Consider the following 15,000-nt stretch of genomic DNA (forward strand, 5'->3'; position numbering starts at 1 on the left):
GGAGATAAGCCACCGGCAGCACCTCATTCCCCTCTCTCCATTGAGTACACGGACATGCTCGGCTGAACAGTGTGCGCATATGTATGGGTCTCAGAAGGAATTGCTGTCAATCGAATGAGTGATTTAGATTCATGTTATATGCGAATTTTGGATCAAAATTCAGCAAAACATGCTGCGTTTTATCTCCATTGGATCTAACTTTGGGGTTCAGAACCGCTTGAGAAAGCTGATGGTGAAACGGAATTTGGGGGGCCCTGAGGTAGCGGTTTTGAGTTGTGTTCTTTAACTTGTCCTAGTCAGTAACTTATTTGACCATACTATGGGTCTGTGTATGAATTACTGGTTTGGTCACACTAATTTAATTATATGTGTTGTCTATTTTATACTTTACATTGTTGTGTACACATTTGCTTGTGTGATTTCTTGTACCGTATAGCGGGTTGATTTTCAACCTATTTATCATCCCATTAGGGAGCACTGGGACATTATTGTTTTTTTTGTCCCACAGTATATATATATATATCTGGGACCTGTTAAATTGCACTTAATAACTATTGACTTGTGTCATTTAAAGGCGCTGATTGACGGCAAGTCATTCTGCCCTGCCAATCAGTGCCTTTCATAGCGCCATTTGCGTCTATGAAAGGTGCTGATTGGCAGGGCCCTATGACTTGCCTTGTCAATCAGCACCTTTCAACGAGGCAAGTGGCACAAAGACGTAATCGCGTCGCTTGAGTCATTGAAAGGCGCTGAATGGCGGGCACGGAACGTACCCGGCCATTCATCACCAATAGTGCCGGAATGGGTGGCGGCAGCTGATTTCAGTGGCGCCGCCGCCCCCTGAGAGATGCCGCAGGCCACCGCCATGGATTGTGCGGCCCTGCACCCCCCCCCCCCTTCCCTCTTAGTTGGGCCTGGGGCACATGCCTTGCCTGTCCAGCCCCTAGCTACGCTCCTGTCATAAATGTCAGATAGATTCGGATCCCACCTCTGGGACCCGCACCTACCTCTAGAACGGGACCCCTAAACTCCGTTCTACCTTCTTCTGCTCTCGCTGCCTCCCGGCCACTTCCTGACTTAATCTCGGGAGTTCCGAAAACAGCGTAGCTCACTGAGCTACGCTGTTTCCTTAAGTCCCATAGTAGTGAATGGCAGTTACAGAAGCAGCGTAGCATGCGAGCTATGCTGTTTCCGTAACTACTATTCGGTTTTATGGCTCTTACGGAAACAGCATAGCTCATCGAGGTGGGATCCGCATCTATCTGACATCTATGACCTATACTGTGGATGTGTCATAAATGTCCCTGGTGGGAAAACCCCTTTAAACAAAATATTTATCTGGGTCTTTGTGTTCAGTCACTATGTGTGTGCCTTCTACAGACAAATGTATTAAGGAAGAAACACCAGAGAGATGTCCCAGTCGTCTATACTCCAAGAATGATCCAGAGGGGAAGCAGAACGTCCCACAGGATCATCAGGTAGATGGAAATACTAAATGCTGTATATGATATTACATCTCCAGTCATTAATTTTCATTAAATAAATTGGAATCTGATGATCTGAAATGAGAAGTTTATTATTATCTGATGTAAATATGTGCAGCTGCCATCAAATATTTTGTTATCCTGATAGTTGGCGGATACGATTTGTCTTTTGCTTTTTTGAACTTCTCGAACTACCTTAATTTAACATCATTTGTTCCATATGTGGTGAATTAGGTTACAAATCTGACTCATATAAAAGCTGAAGACATAACAAAAGCAGAAGAAGAGACATATGAGGATGTAACCCAGTGTAAGGAGGAGGAAATTCCTACAGACATCGTCACCGGTGAGTGATAACCATTTAATGCCGAAAAAAAATCACATTTTCTCCTTGTTCAGCCTCCAAGTACCATAAAAATCACACATAACAATAGTAAAAGAAAAAAGGAGTTTATAACCATTTAGTACCCCAGATACCATAAAACTACTGGAGTACACAAAATTATACCAGATTTAAGGTCCGCCATCTTTGTACTCCTCCAGCAGGGCTTCATAGGAGACTGTCAGTATAACTGTATACTGCAATACATTAGTATTACAGTATATCAAGTAAGCGATCCAACGATCACTGGTTCAAGTCCGCTAGGGAAAATGTTAAAAAAAATCAGTTTAAATAAAATTTTATGTACAAAAAAAAAGTTAAAAAAAAAAAACCCTTTCCCATTTTTTTCCCCCTAAAGTAACGTTAAAAAAAAGTAAGGTAAAGATTAACATAATTGGTATTGACGCGTCCATAAAAGTCCGAACTATTACAATATAATGCTATTTAACCCGCTCAGTGAATGCTGTAAAAGGAAAAATTAAAAACACCCTAATTGCTCTTTTTTGGTCACAATAGCTCGCCAAAAAGAGTAGAAGAAAAACTGATCAAAAAGTCGCATGCACTGCAAAATAGTACAAGTAAAAACGACAGCTTATCCCGCAAAAAAAAAAAATAAGCCATCACAATGGTCAATCGACCGAAAAATAAAGTTGTAGTTTTTACTGCACGAAGAACACTGTAAAAAAAATTCACCCAAAATATGGCGTAATTGTTGTTTTTTGCCCATTTCACCCCACAATAATTTTTTTCCCGTTTTCCAGTACATTAAATGGTGCTTGGAAAAACTACAACTCGTCTCGCGAAAAACAAGCCTTCATACGGCTATATTGATGGAAAAATAAAAAATGCCTTTTGGAAAGTGGGGAGGGAAAAGCAAAGATGAAAATACAAAAAATGGCTGCAGAGGGAAGGGGTTAAAATCTGAGGATACCAATAATCTCTGCAATCCAGATGCCAGTAAATATTTGAGTGATGATGAAGTCAGCTCGACTAGGCGCAGGGGGTTATCGGATGCGCAACTATTCAGCTCATGAACTTAAGTAGAATAAAAATGACCCCCCTCTCTGATTGGTAGGGGAGAGATGGTGATAACATGAAGTTCATGTCTCATACCCCTGGGGTTATTGCAAGGCTGTCAGGGAGAGAGATGATAGTAGCAGACATTGATCAACTGTGATCTTTCTTCCTGCTGCTTAGTTACAGCTCTCCCTCCCCTACACTGTCAGAGAACCAGAAAATTTACTCCCCAACTTGTTGGTAGATGAGGATTGTTTGCTATATTTTTATTATCACACTGCTTAGGTTATTAAATGTGTAATGGTAGAAAGAGAGAACTTCTTTTTATGAATTGAAAATTGTATTTCGAAACCTGTTTTAGTCATTGTATGGGAAGCTTCATGTAGGAAAGTTTTTATTTAAAAAAAAAATCTACTTATTATTTGCAAAAGATAAAGCCTTTTTCTATTTCCAACAGGTGACTGCACCAAAAACATTGTTGGCGATCTCCTTTTATCTCCAGATTATGAAGTAAAATATAACAATATCACAGAAGACAATCGTGGAGAACATTCCGTGACGCTTCCTAATATGCCCTCAGTCCTACACAGCAGAGATCTATCTACTGATCCCACCAATCACAAGGAACCTTCATCTGGTCAATCACAGATTGTTAAACAAAGTGTAGGAAATAAAGAAGGTAAAATATTTCCATGTTCTGAATGTGGGAAACATTTTACTAGAAAATCTATTCTTTCTATGCACGAGAGAATTCACAGAGATGAGAGGCCATATTCATGTTCAGAATGTGGGAAAAGTTTTCGCCAAAGGTCTGATCTTATTAAACATCAAAGAAAGCACAGAGGAGAGGAACCATTTTCATGTCCAGAATGTCAGAGAGGTTTTGTACAGAAATCAAATCTGATTATACATCAGAGAACTCACACGGGGGAGAAACCATTTTCATGTTCAGAATGTGGGAAATGTTTTATGCAGAAATCAGTCCTTGTCATACATCAGAGAATTCACAGCGATGAGAGGCCATTTTCATGTTCTGAATGTGGGAAATGTTTTCGCCATAAATCAGATTTCATTGTACATCAAAGGCGGCACAGAGGGGAGGAACCATATTCATGTTTAGAATGTGAGAGGGGTTTTCAAAAGAAATCCGATCTCATTATACATCAAAGAACTCACACGGGGGAGAAACCATATTCATGTTCTGACTGTGGGAAATGTTTTACCAGGAGATCAATCCTTGTTTCACATCAGAAAATCCACACAGGTGAGAAGCCATTTTCATGTTCTGAATGTGGGAAATGCTTCTCAAGGAAATCAAGTGTGATTGAACATCTAAAAATTCACACAGGGAAAAGGCCATTTTCATGTTGTGAATGTGGGAAATGTTTTATCCAGAAGTCTGATCTGGTTAAACATCAGGTAATCCATACAGGGGAGAAGCCATTTTCATGTTCAGAATGTGGGAAATGTTATAGCCAGAAGAAATATCTCGTTAAACATCACAGAACTCACACAGGGGAGAAGCCATACTTGTGTTCAGAATGTGGGAAATGTTTTCGACAGAAATCGTCCATTGTTATACATCAGAGAATTCACACAGGGGAGAAGCCATATTCATGTCCAGAATGTGGGAAATGCTTTAGTCAGAAGTCCGATTCTGTTAACCATCAGTTGATACATACAGGGGAAAAGCCATTTTCATGTTCAGAATGTGGGAAATCTTATAACCATAGATCAGCTGTTGCTCAGCATAAGAAGCGAAGCCATTGTAATGTTCATACTGTAGCAAATGTTTTACCTCTAATGTAGTACTCCAGGGAAATTAACTGGAATAAAATAACGTTATCAGAATTACGTTTTTTTTGATCATGACCGCTTATTTGTTTCCCACCAAAGTAGTGGATCTTTTAAGCAATGAGATATGGATTTTCATGGTTGGGTTTCCCAGGTTGCGGCCCCCAGATGAGTCACAGATTGATAGCGGGAAACTGCAAAGGGATGTTAGTAGCAGGATCAGAGGTCTAGTCTGGAACAGAGCCAAACATCACCAGGAGAGCGGTCAGGCTGTGACAAGACAAAGAGTTATTCAGAGCCCTGCAAGCAGCTCCATTAGTGTCACCAGAGCCTCCTATATAATTTAAGGTACATATTATACCCGCTTACTCGAAGCCTGAAACCTTGACCTAAAGTTGCGACTGGTGCTCGGGCCTTGACCCGTGTCACTGCTTCTGTGCATTCCTTTAGGAATCCAATCCTCAGTTGTCCTCCGGTCGTTTGTCCAAAGTTTGTCTCAGTAGTCCTGTATAGAGAATATTGAAGGGAAAATAATTGAAAACTGCATGGAACCAGTGTTTACAGAGGTTTCCCTCACTTTAATATTTCACTTTTTCAGTAAGAAAATGGATAAAAGCATATCACATAATAAAAAACGTCACGTGAAATCTGGATAGTACCAGACCGGTTTTGTCTGCCGGCTTTCTCGGTGGTTACCGTTTCCAGATTCCATTCCAACTTTTGAAACCATTTTTACTTAGTGTTCCCAGGTAAAGTTAAGGTCAATAGGAACATTACATAATAAAATAAAATCTCACGTTCCAATAAATAATATCAGATTGTACTGACACGTCTATATATCATTTGTGGTTTAACAGGTGGTAGTGGGCCCGATATTTTGCCACACTTAAAAATATTACAACAAAACTGCCACATTTTACTCATTTTTTCCCTTGCCAGAATTCTTGCATGTTACATAGTTACATAGTTTGTACAGTTGAAAAAAGACACATGTCCATCAAGTTCAACCAAGGGATGGGAAAGGGAAATAAAAATTTCTACACATAGGAGCTAATACTTTTTTGTTTTAGGAAATGATCTTTGCCTTTTTTAAAGCATTTCCTGTCACTGCTGTGACAGCTCCTGCAGTGACTATTCCATAGATTCACAGGTTGAACCTTTTTTTTCCTCCAGTCGGAGGGAGCGCCCCCTTGTTTTTTGAGGGGGTTTTACATGGAACAGGATTTCACCATATTTTTTGTATAAATTAATCATGTCCCCCTTAGTCGTCTTTTTTCAAGGCTAAATAGGTTTAATTCTTTTAATCTTTCCTCATAACTTAGATTCTCCATGCCCCTTATTAGCTTCGTTGCTCTTCTTTGTATTTTTCCTCCTTTCTATGAACTGGAGCCCAGAACTGAACTGCATATTCTAGATGAGGCCTCACTAATGCTTTGTAAAGTGGTAATATTACATCCCTGTCCCGCGAGTCCATGCCTCTTTTAATACACGACAATATCTTGCTGGCCTTTGAAGCAGCTGATTGACATTGTGCTGTTATTTAGTTTATGATTTACAAGTACACCCAGATCCTTCTCTACAAGTGAGTCCCCCAGTGTAGCTCGCCCTAGGACATATGATGCCTGCAGGTTGTTGGTACCCAGGTGCATAACTTTACATTTATCTACATTAAACCTCATTTGCCAAGTGGACGCCCAAACACTCAGTTTGTTTAAATCCGCTTGCAATTCACGAACATCTTCCATAGACTGAACTATATTACATAGCTTGGTGTCATCTGCAAAAATAGAAATAGTGCTATTAATCCCATCCTCTATATCCTTAATAAATAAGTTGAATAAAAGTGGTCCCAGCACTGAACCCTGGGGTCACCACTTATAACCGGGGACCATTCAGAGTAGGAATCATTGACCACAACTCTCTGGATACGGTCCTTGAGCCAATTCTCAATCCAATTACAAACTATACTTTCTAAACCTATAGTCCTTAATTTACCCATTAGATGTCTATGAGGGACAGTGTCAAATGCCTTTGCAAAGTCCAAAAACACTATATCCACAGCGGCCCCTCTGTCTAGACTTCTGCTCACCTCTCATATAAACACTACATCCATAGCGGCCCCTCTGTCTAGGCTTCTGCTGACCTCTTCATAAAAACAGATCAGGTTGGTTTGACAACTTCTGTCCTTAGTAAAACCATGCTGGCTGTCACTTATACTATTTATTGTCACATAATTCTGTATATAGTCCCTCAATAGCCCCTCAAACATTTTCCCCACGATGGATGTTAAGCTTACTGGTCTATAATTACCCAGGGAAGACCTAGAGCCCTTTTAGAAAATCGGCACCACATTTGCCCTGCAACAGTCCCTTGGGACTATGCCAGTCACTAGAGAATCTCTAAATATTATGAAGAGGGGGACAGAAATAACTGAACTAAGCTTCTTAAGAATTCTAGGGTGTAACCCATCTGGTCCCGGGGCCTTGTATACGTTTATTTTATTTATTTTAGTCGTTTATACTTGTTACCTATAGGAATACATTTTGCACTATAATTAGCCAAAGTAGATTTGAAAATCTCCCATTTATCATTTGTCCCATTATTTAACATTAGTTCTTCCCAGTCTATATCCTGAATTGCAGCCCCCCATCCTAGGGAAATTGGCTTTCTTAAAATTACGTTTTTTTGCCCTCCCAGCCTGTGTTTGTTTTTTATAGTATATGTAAAATATAACTATATTGTGATCACAGTTACCGAGGTTTTCACGAACATTGACGTTCCCAACAAGCTCTGCATTATTAGAAATGACCAGATCCAACAGAGCTTCACCTCTAGTCGGGTCTTCCACAAACTGGCCCATAAAATTTTCCTGCAACAGGTTGAGGAAATGTCTCCCCTTTGCAGTTGAAGCTGAACCATGACACCAATTAATATCCCGGTAATTAAAATCTCCCATTATCACTACAGTACCCGCCTGTGCAGCCCACTCCATCTGTTTATATAGCTGGTCTTCCATCTCCTCAGTTATATTGGGGGGTCTAGAGATTACACCAAAAGTAATTTTTTCAGTGCTCACCTCCCTTTGTAATTCCACCCACAAGGTTTCAACCTCCTCACAATCTTCACCCTCACCGGCCATGTTTCAGCAACACCAACTATATCTTCTTCCAGTATCACGGCCTTCAGCTCCCCCATTTTGCTTGCTAGACTTCTGGCATTTGTAAACATACACTTTAACTTGCCTTTAACCCGTTAGAGACCGCACCATAGTGTTTTTGCGTCGGTCACTAACGGGCTTTATTCCGATGCAATAGACTTTATACGTCGCTGCATCGGAATAAATAAACAGAGCAGGGAGCTGTCAAATCTCCCTGCTCTCAGCTGCCAGAGGTAGCTGAGGGCTGGGGGCCTCCCTGCTCGAACGTGTGAGATCGATATTAGTATCGATCTCACCCGTTTAACCCTTCAGATGCAGTGCTCAATAGCGTGCACCGCATCTGAGTGGTTTTGGAGAGAGGGAGGGAGCTCCCTCTCTCCCCAACCGACTTCCGGTGATACGATTGCCGAGTGTCTGTGTTTCCAATGGCAGCCGGGGGCCTAATAAAAGCCCCCAGGTCTGCCTGTAGTGAATGCCTGCTAAATCATGCCCTACAGAAGTATTGCAAAATATTATAAATGCGATCGGATAATCGCATAGTGAAGTCCCCTAGTGGGACTAGTAAAAAAGTAAAAAAAATGTTTAATAAAAAGTGAAAAAAAATGTGAGAAAAAATGAAAAACCCACTTTTCCCCCTTACAAACTGCTTTATTATTAACAAACAAAATAAAGTAAAAAATGTACACATATTTGGTATCGCCGCGTCCGTAACGACCTCAGCTATAAACTTATTACATCATTTAACCCGCATGGTGAACGTCGTAAAAAGTAAAATTAAAAAAACACGCAAAAATTGCTGTTTCTTTGAATCCAGCCTTAAAAAAGTGATCAAAAAGTCGCATCTACTTCAAAATGGTACTGATAAAAACTACAAGTCGTCCCGCAAAAAAAAAGGCCTCCTACAGTGGCATCGGCAAAAAAAATAAAAACGTTACGGCTCTTCAAATATGGAGACACAAAAACAAATAATTTTGAAAAAAAAGTGTTTTCACTGTGTAAAAGTAGTAAAACATACAAAAACTATACAAATTTGGTATCGTTGCAATCGCAACAACCCGCTGAATAAAGTTATTGTGTTATTTATACCACACGGTAAACGGCATAGATTTAGGATGCAAAAAAGTGTGGGGTAATTGCGTTTTTTTTTCAATTCCCCCCCCCAAAAAAAAAGTTAATCAATAAATTCTATGTACCCCAAAATGGTGCTATTAAAAATTACAACTTGTCCCACAAAAAACAAGACCTTATACAGCTATGTCGACGCAAAAATAAAAAGGTTATAGCTCTAAGGCCGGATTTACACGAGCATGTGCGTTTTGCGCGTGCAAAAAATGTGGCGTTTTGCGTGTGCAAAAGGTACTTAACAGCTCCGTCAGCCACGTATGATGCGCAGCTGCGTGATTTTCACGCAGCCGCCATCATTATGACACTGTTTGGATGTTTGTAGCACGTGGTACTTTTCTGTTTCATTCATAATTTTTACTGCGGTTGCGCGAATCACGCTCGTCACACGGAAGTGCTTCCGTGTGCTGCGCGTGATTTTCACGCACCCATTTACTTCAATGGGTGCGTGATGCGCGAACAACGAACAAATATAGGACATGTCGTGAGTTTTATTGAGCGGACACACGCTGCGTGAAACTCACGGACAGTCTGCACGGCCCCATAGACTAACATAGGTCCGTGCGAGGCGCGTGAAAATCACGCGCGTTGCACAGACCTATTATACGTTCGTCTAAATAAGCCCTTAGAATGAGACGATGGAAAAACGTAAAAAATGGCTTGGTCATTAAGGTCTAAAATAGGCTGGTCATTAAGGGGTTAAATGTTTCACTTTCAGTATCAGAAATGTGGTTATTTGGGCATTTTTATTTTCACTGCTGTTTTGTAACGAAAGGATCTCCTTATCCTGTTGTCTAGTCCTCTCCCCACAGTCTGTTTCTCCCCCCACCAATATAGTCTGACCCCTCTCTAACCTAACTACCCTTTTTTTTTCTACATTGACCTCCCTCCTCAGCCCTAGTTTAAATACTCCCCCACCACAGCTAGAATACTCTCCCCCAGCACAGTGGACCCCCTTCAATTTAGGTGCAAATCATCTGCAGAATACAGATTGTACCCCAATGAAAAGTCAGCCCAGTGCTCTAGGAACCCAAAGCCTTCTCCTCTACACCAAGACTTCAGCCATGCATTTACCTCCCTGAGCCCCCGCTGTCTTTCCTGTGATGCGCATGGCACAGGCAGTATTCCTGAGAATACAACCTTGGAGGTCCTTCCCTTCAGCTTGTAGCCTAGTTCTTTAAAATTATTCTTAAGGCTCCTGCACCTACCATTTATTCTGTTGTTGGTACCGACATGGACCACGACAGCTGGATAATCACCAGCCCCTCCCTGTAATTTATTCACCCGTTCCACCACATGCCGAACCCTGGCACCAGGGAGACAGCAAACCATTCGGTTGAGGCGGTTTTGGCGACAGATTATTCTATCCGTCTTCCTAATTATAGAATCCCCTACGACTATCAATTGTCTTGGCTTACCTGCATTACCATCCCGCCGACTACTAGCTGGGCTGTTCTCCCGGCTGTTAGGGAGATCAGTATCCACTAGGGCTGCCATTTCTGAGACCAACACCCTCGCATCATCACCCACCTTGGGAATTTTGCTTGGAATGTCAGAAACAGGATCGGCCTTCCTTTTCTTGGACCCCTTTCTACTGCCCCTAACTACATTAACCCAGCTACTTGCCTGATCCTGCTGGCCCATGTCTTCACCCACCAGTTCTACCCCACTAACTGCATTCTCCGTGAGCAGCATGCTCCGCTCAAGATTGTCTATCGCCCTCAGTGTTGCTTTCTGCTCCTCCAGATCTCTAATGCGAGCTTCCAGGAGAACAACATGTTCACATCTGCCACAGAGGTATTCACCCCGGAACTCCGGCTCCAGTCCTGCATACATATGGCAGACTGTGCACTTAGGAAAACCTCCAATCTTGCTATCCATTATCCAAGTTACAACAAACCAGTGAACAATTGTCAAAGTAAAAGAAAAGATGAGTACTTACAGGGGCTTTAACTCCGGTTTTATAACTCCACTTAAATCACAAACCACTTAATCCACAAAGCTCAGACAGAGCCAAGCTCAAACTGAGTTCTGCAGTCTCATTTATATCACCTGAGACTAATTAACCCCTCCCCCTAGTCAGCTGCTCAGCTGGAAGGAATCTGCAAGGAAAAAAAAAGTTTTAAAATTGTGTCAGTTTTTGCTATCTTCTATTTGCAAGCAATCAAAACAGATTCACAAACACAGAAATACAGCAACACAATACAGAAATACAGCAACACAATACAGATATACAGCAACACAATACAGATATACAGCAACACAATACAGATATACAGCAACACAATACAGAAATACAGCAACACAATACAGATATACAGCAACACAATACAGAAATACAGCAACACAATACAGAAATACAGCAACACAATAAAGAAATACAGCAACACAATACAGATATACAGCAACACAATACAGATATACAGCAACACAATACAGAAATACAGCAACACAATACAGAAATACAGCAACACAATCCGGTTCTAGAACTCCACTTATATTACAAGCCACTTAAACCACCAAGCTCAGACAGAGCCAGAGTACAATTCCTTTTTTTTTTTTATACAAAGTTATTTTTGTTTATTTGGTATATTTTTAATCCCAGGTGGAAAATGAAAGCGCCAAATCTCTATAAAGCTATCACAATCAGTTTTCTTAAATAACATTTTAGTCCACAAATTTTAATTTTTCACAAAAATTGTAAAATCTAAGAAACGTACCATACAATCAATAATTTCCCATTTGATATTTATGTTTGAACCCTTTTCATTCAGCTTGTGCGAGTATTGTTCTTAATATTCTAGTTTACTGTTCCATAGGAGGAGACCGTAATCCATGTAGTGCCTCGGTTTTGTTTTTTCAAATGACTGTTGTTGCTACATATACATAGAGCTCGTCAATGTAGGAGTCACATGTCTATGTAGCGCCACCTACTATTCTGTTTCTATTTCAAATCACTAATTCCCCCTACAGTGGATAAATACATTGCTAGAGGCCTATTACCTTCACCACTACCATTATCTATTGTGAGGGATCTCCAAATACATCAGACTTGGAAAGCCTCATTACATGGGTTTTCCATATTGACACCAGCAAGAACCCACACTTTATATTAATCCGTTTGGGGTTTAGGATAGCTACCTGACATGCCATGTCCACCAGTCATTTGGGGTGTAATTGCATACTATTTTTCCAGTCTGTGATATTGCACCAGTTAGACATGACCGTGTTTTTGCGGCCGCATTTTATTCACATTTTTGCAGATAAATTTCCATTTTTTTCTATGGCCCCACGCATTCGGACGTGTTTTACATGGATCGTGCTGGGCGGCAAACCTGGACCACGAAAACTCAGGACAAGTCGTTTTACGATTCGGATTTGCGGATTCATCAATACTCGTGAATTGTTGTGGATCCGTGAGTAGGGATGACACACAGATGCACACCAAGCTTTTTTGCGGGCCGCAATGGACCTGCGGTTTTGCGGACCGGATTTGCAAGAGGCCTTAATTTGATTGGTTGCAGTTTTTTTGATTGCCAGTTTGGTTCCCTGATGAGCCTGCCAAGCTTCCGGGGGAACGGGTCAGAACCTGGAATAATAAGATTGTATCTTTTGGACTTTGCAAAGGCATTTGACACTGTCCCTCATAGACGTCTAATGGGTAAATTAAGGACTATAGGTTTAGAAAATATAGGTTGTAATTGGATTGAGAATGGGCTCAAGGACCGTATCCAGAGAGTTGTGGTCAATGATTCCTACTCTGAATGGTCCCCGGTTATAAGTGGTGACCCCAGGGTTCAGTGCTGGGACCACTATTATTCAACTTATTTATTCATGATATAGAGGATAGGATTAATAGCACTATTTCTATTTTTATATACCAATACAATACCACCAAAAGGGGCACAGACACAGAGTGATGTTCAATATAAAGCAGCGTTGCTGAACACTATGAAATCTACTGTGTTTGCGTCCCAGGTAATGACCAAGATAAACTTGGTGCATCGATCAACAATTGATAACCCCAAAAGAAGAAATGATCGACTAAAGCACAACAGATAGATAGCAAAAAATACAAAATTTTATTAACATGAAAATATAACAAGGTAAAACTGGAACAGGGAATGAGTCACTCAATAAAAAGACATCGAAAACAATCATGCACCAGATGTAGATGTGACATAGATCTATACAAAACTGTTTGTTTGTTAGTACAGCAAAGGAGAATAGTACATATGCCTATGCAGACCTGTAGCTGATAGAGCCAAATGGGTGATGACAAAAAAAAGGGATCCACACGGGATGAGATACATGTATGTAATGCCTAGGTCACCTCTATGAGAGTAAATGTGTGGCAATAGTTACATGTAAATACCTGAATGCAGTGATTGTCTGCATGTGTATGATAGACTAATATAAGCCATAGTGTGTATTGCAGGATCAATGTTTCAGATAATATACAACAATGTGCATGGGCTCAAAAGGAGGTAACAGGCCAATAGCAGGCAAAAAATCAGTAATAGCTGTGAAACATACCGGTGGACATGATGGAGACGTGGAAAGGGATGTCTGGGGTCCAGACATCCCTTTCCACGTCTCCATCATGTCCACCGGTATGTTTCACAGCTATTACTGATTTTTTGCCTGCTATTGGCCTGTTACCTCCTTTTGAGCCCATGCACATTGTTGTATATTATCTGAAACATTGATCCTGCAATACACACTATGGCTTATATTAGTCTATCATACACATGCAGACAATCACTGCATTCAGGTATTTACATGTAACTATTGCCACACATTTACTCTCATAGAGGTGACCTAGGCATTACATACATGTATCTCACCCCGTGTGGATCCCTTTTTTTTGTCATCACCCATTTGGCTCTATCAGCTACAGGTCTGCATAGGCATATGTACTATTCTCCTTTGCTGTACTAACAAACAAACAGTTTTGTATAGATCTATGTCACATCTACATCTGGTGCATGATTGTTTTCGATGTCTTTTTATTGAGTGACTCATTCCCTGTTCCAGTTTTACCTTGTTATATTTTCATGTTAATAAAATTTTGTATTTTTTGCTATCTATCTGTTGTGCTTTAGTCGATCATTTCTTCTTTTGGGTCTATTTCTATTTTTGCAGATGACACCAAGCTATGTAATATAGTTCAGTCTATGGAAGATGTTCATGAATTGCAAGCGGATTTGGACACACTGTTTGGGCGTCCACTTGGCAAATTAAGTTTAATGTAGATAAATGTAAAGTTATGCACCTGGGTACCAACAACCTGCAGGCATCATATGTCCTAGGGGGAGCTACACTGGGGGAGTCACTTGTGGAGAAGGATCTGGGTGTAATAATCTGCAGGCATCATATGTCCTAGGGGGAGCTACACTGGGGGAGTCACTTGTTGAGAAGGATCTGGGTGTATTTATAAATCATAAACTAAATAACAGCACAATGTCAATCAGCTGCTTCAAAGGCCAGCAAGATATTGTCATGTATTAGCAGAGGCATGGACTCGTGGAACAGGGATGTAATATTACCACTTTACAAAGCATTAGTGAGGCCTCATCTAGAATATGCAGTTCAGTTCTGGGCTCCAGTTCATAGAAAGGAGGAAAAATACAAAGAAGAGCAACGAAGCTAATAAGGGGCATGGAGAATCTAAGTTATGAGGAAAGAATAAAAGAATTAAACCTATTTAGCCTTGAAAAAAGACGACTAAGGGGGGGACATGATTAATTTATATAAATATATAAGTGGCACATACAAAAAATATGGTGAAATCCTGTTCCATGTAAAACCCCCTCAAAAAACAAGGGGGCACTCCCTCCGTCTGGAGAAAGAAAGGTTCAACCTGCAGAGGCGACAAGCCTTCTTTACTGTGAGAACTGTGAATCTATGGAATAGTCACCGCAGGAGCCGTCACAGCAGGGACAGGAGATGCTGCAAAAAAGGCAAAGATCATTTCCTAGAAGAGAATATATTAGCTCCTATGTGTAGAAATGTTTCCCTTCCCTTTCCCATTAATTGGTTGA

At 40.7% G+C, this 15,000-nt stretch overlaps 1 protein-coding gene across 1 annotated transcript in view; it reads left to right on the plus strand.

Annotated features, from left to right (window-relative positions):
- Positions 1–15,000, plus strand: part of LOC142663008 (uncharacterized) — a 75,535-nt gene that overhangs the window by 7,209 nt on the left and 53,326 nt on the right. Inside the window, 3 exon segments of the mRNA XM_075841302.1 lie at positions 1,381–1,478; positions 1,719–1,830; positions 3,341–4,688. Of these exon segments, the coding sequence (XP_075697417.1) occupies positions 1,381–1,478; positions 1,719–1,830; positions 3,341–4,688 (1,558 nt within the window).

The sequence above is a fragment of the Rhinoderma darwinii genome, chromosome 11, assembly GCF_050947455.1.
Source record: "Rhinoderma darwinii isolate aRhiDar2 chromosome 11, aRhiDar2.hap1, whole genome shotgun sequence".
NCBI lineage: Eukaryota > Metazoa > Chordata > Amphibia > Anura > Rhinodermatidae > Rhinoderma > Rhinoderma darwinii.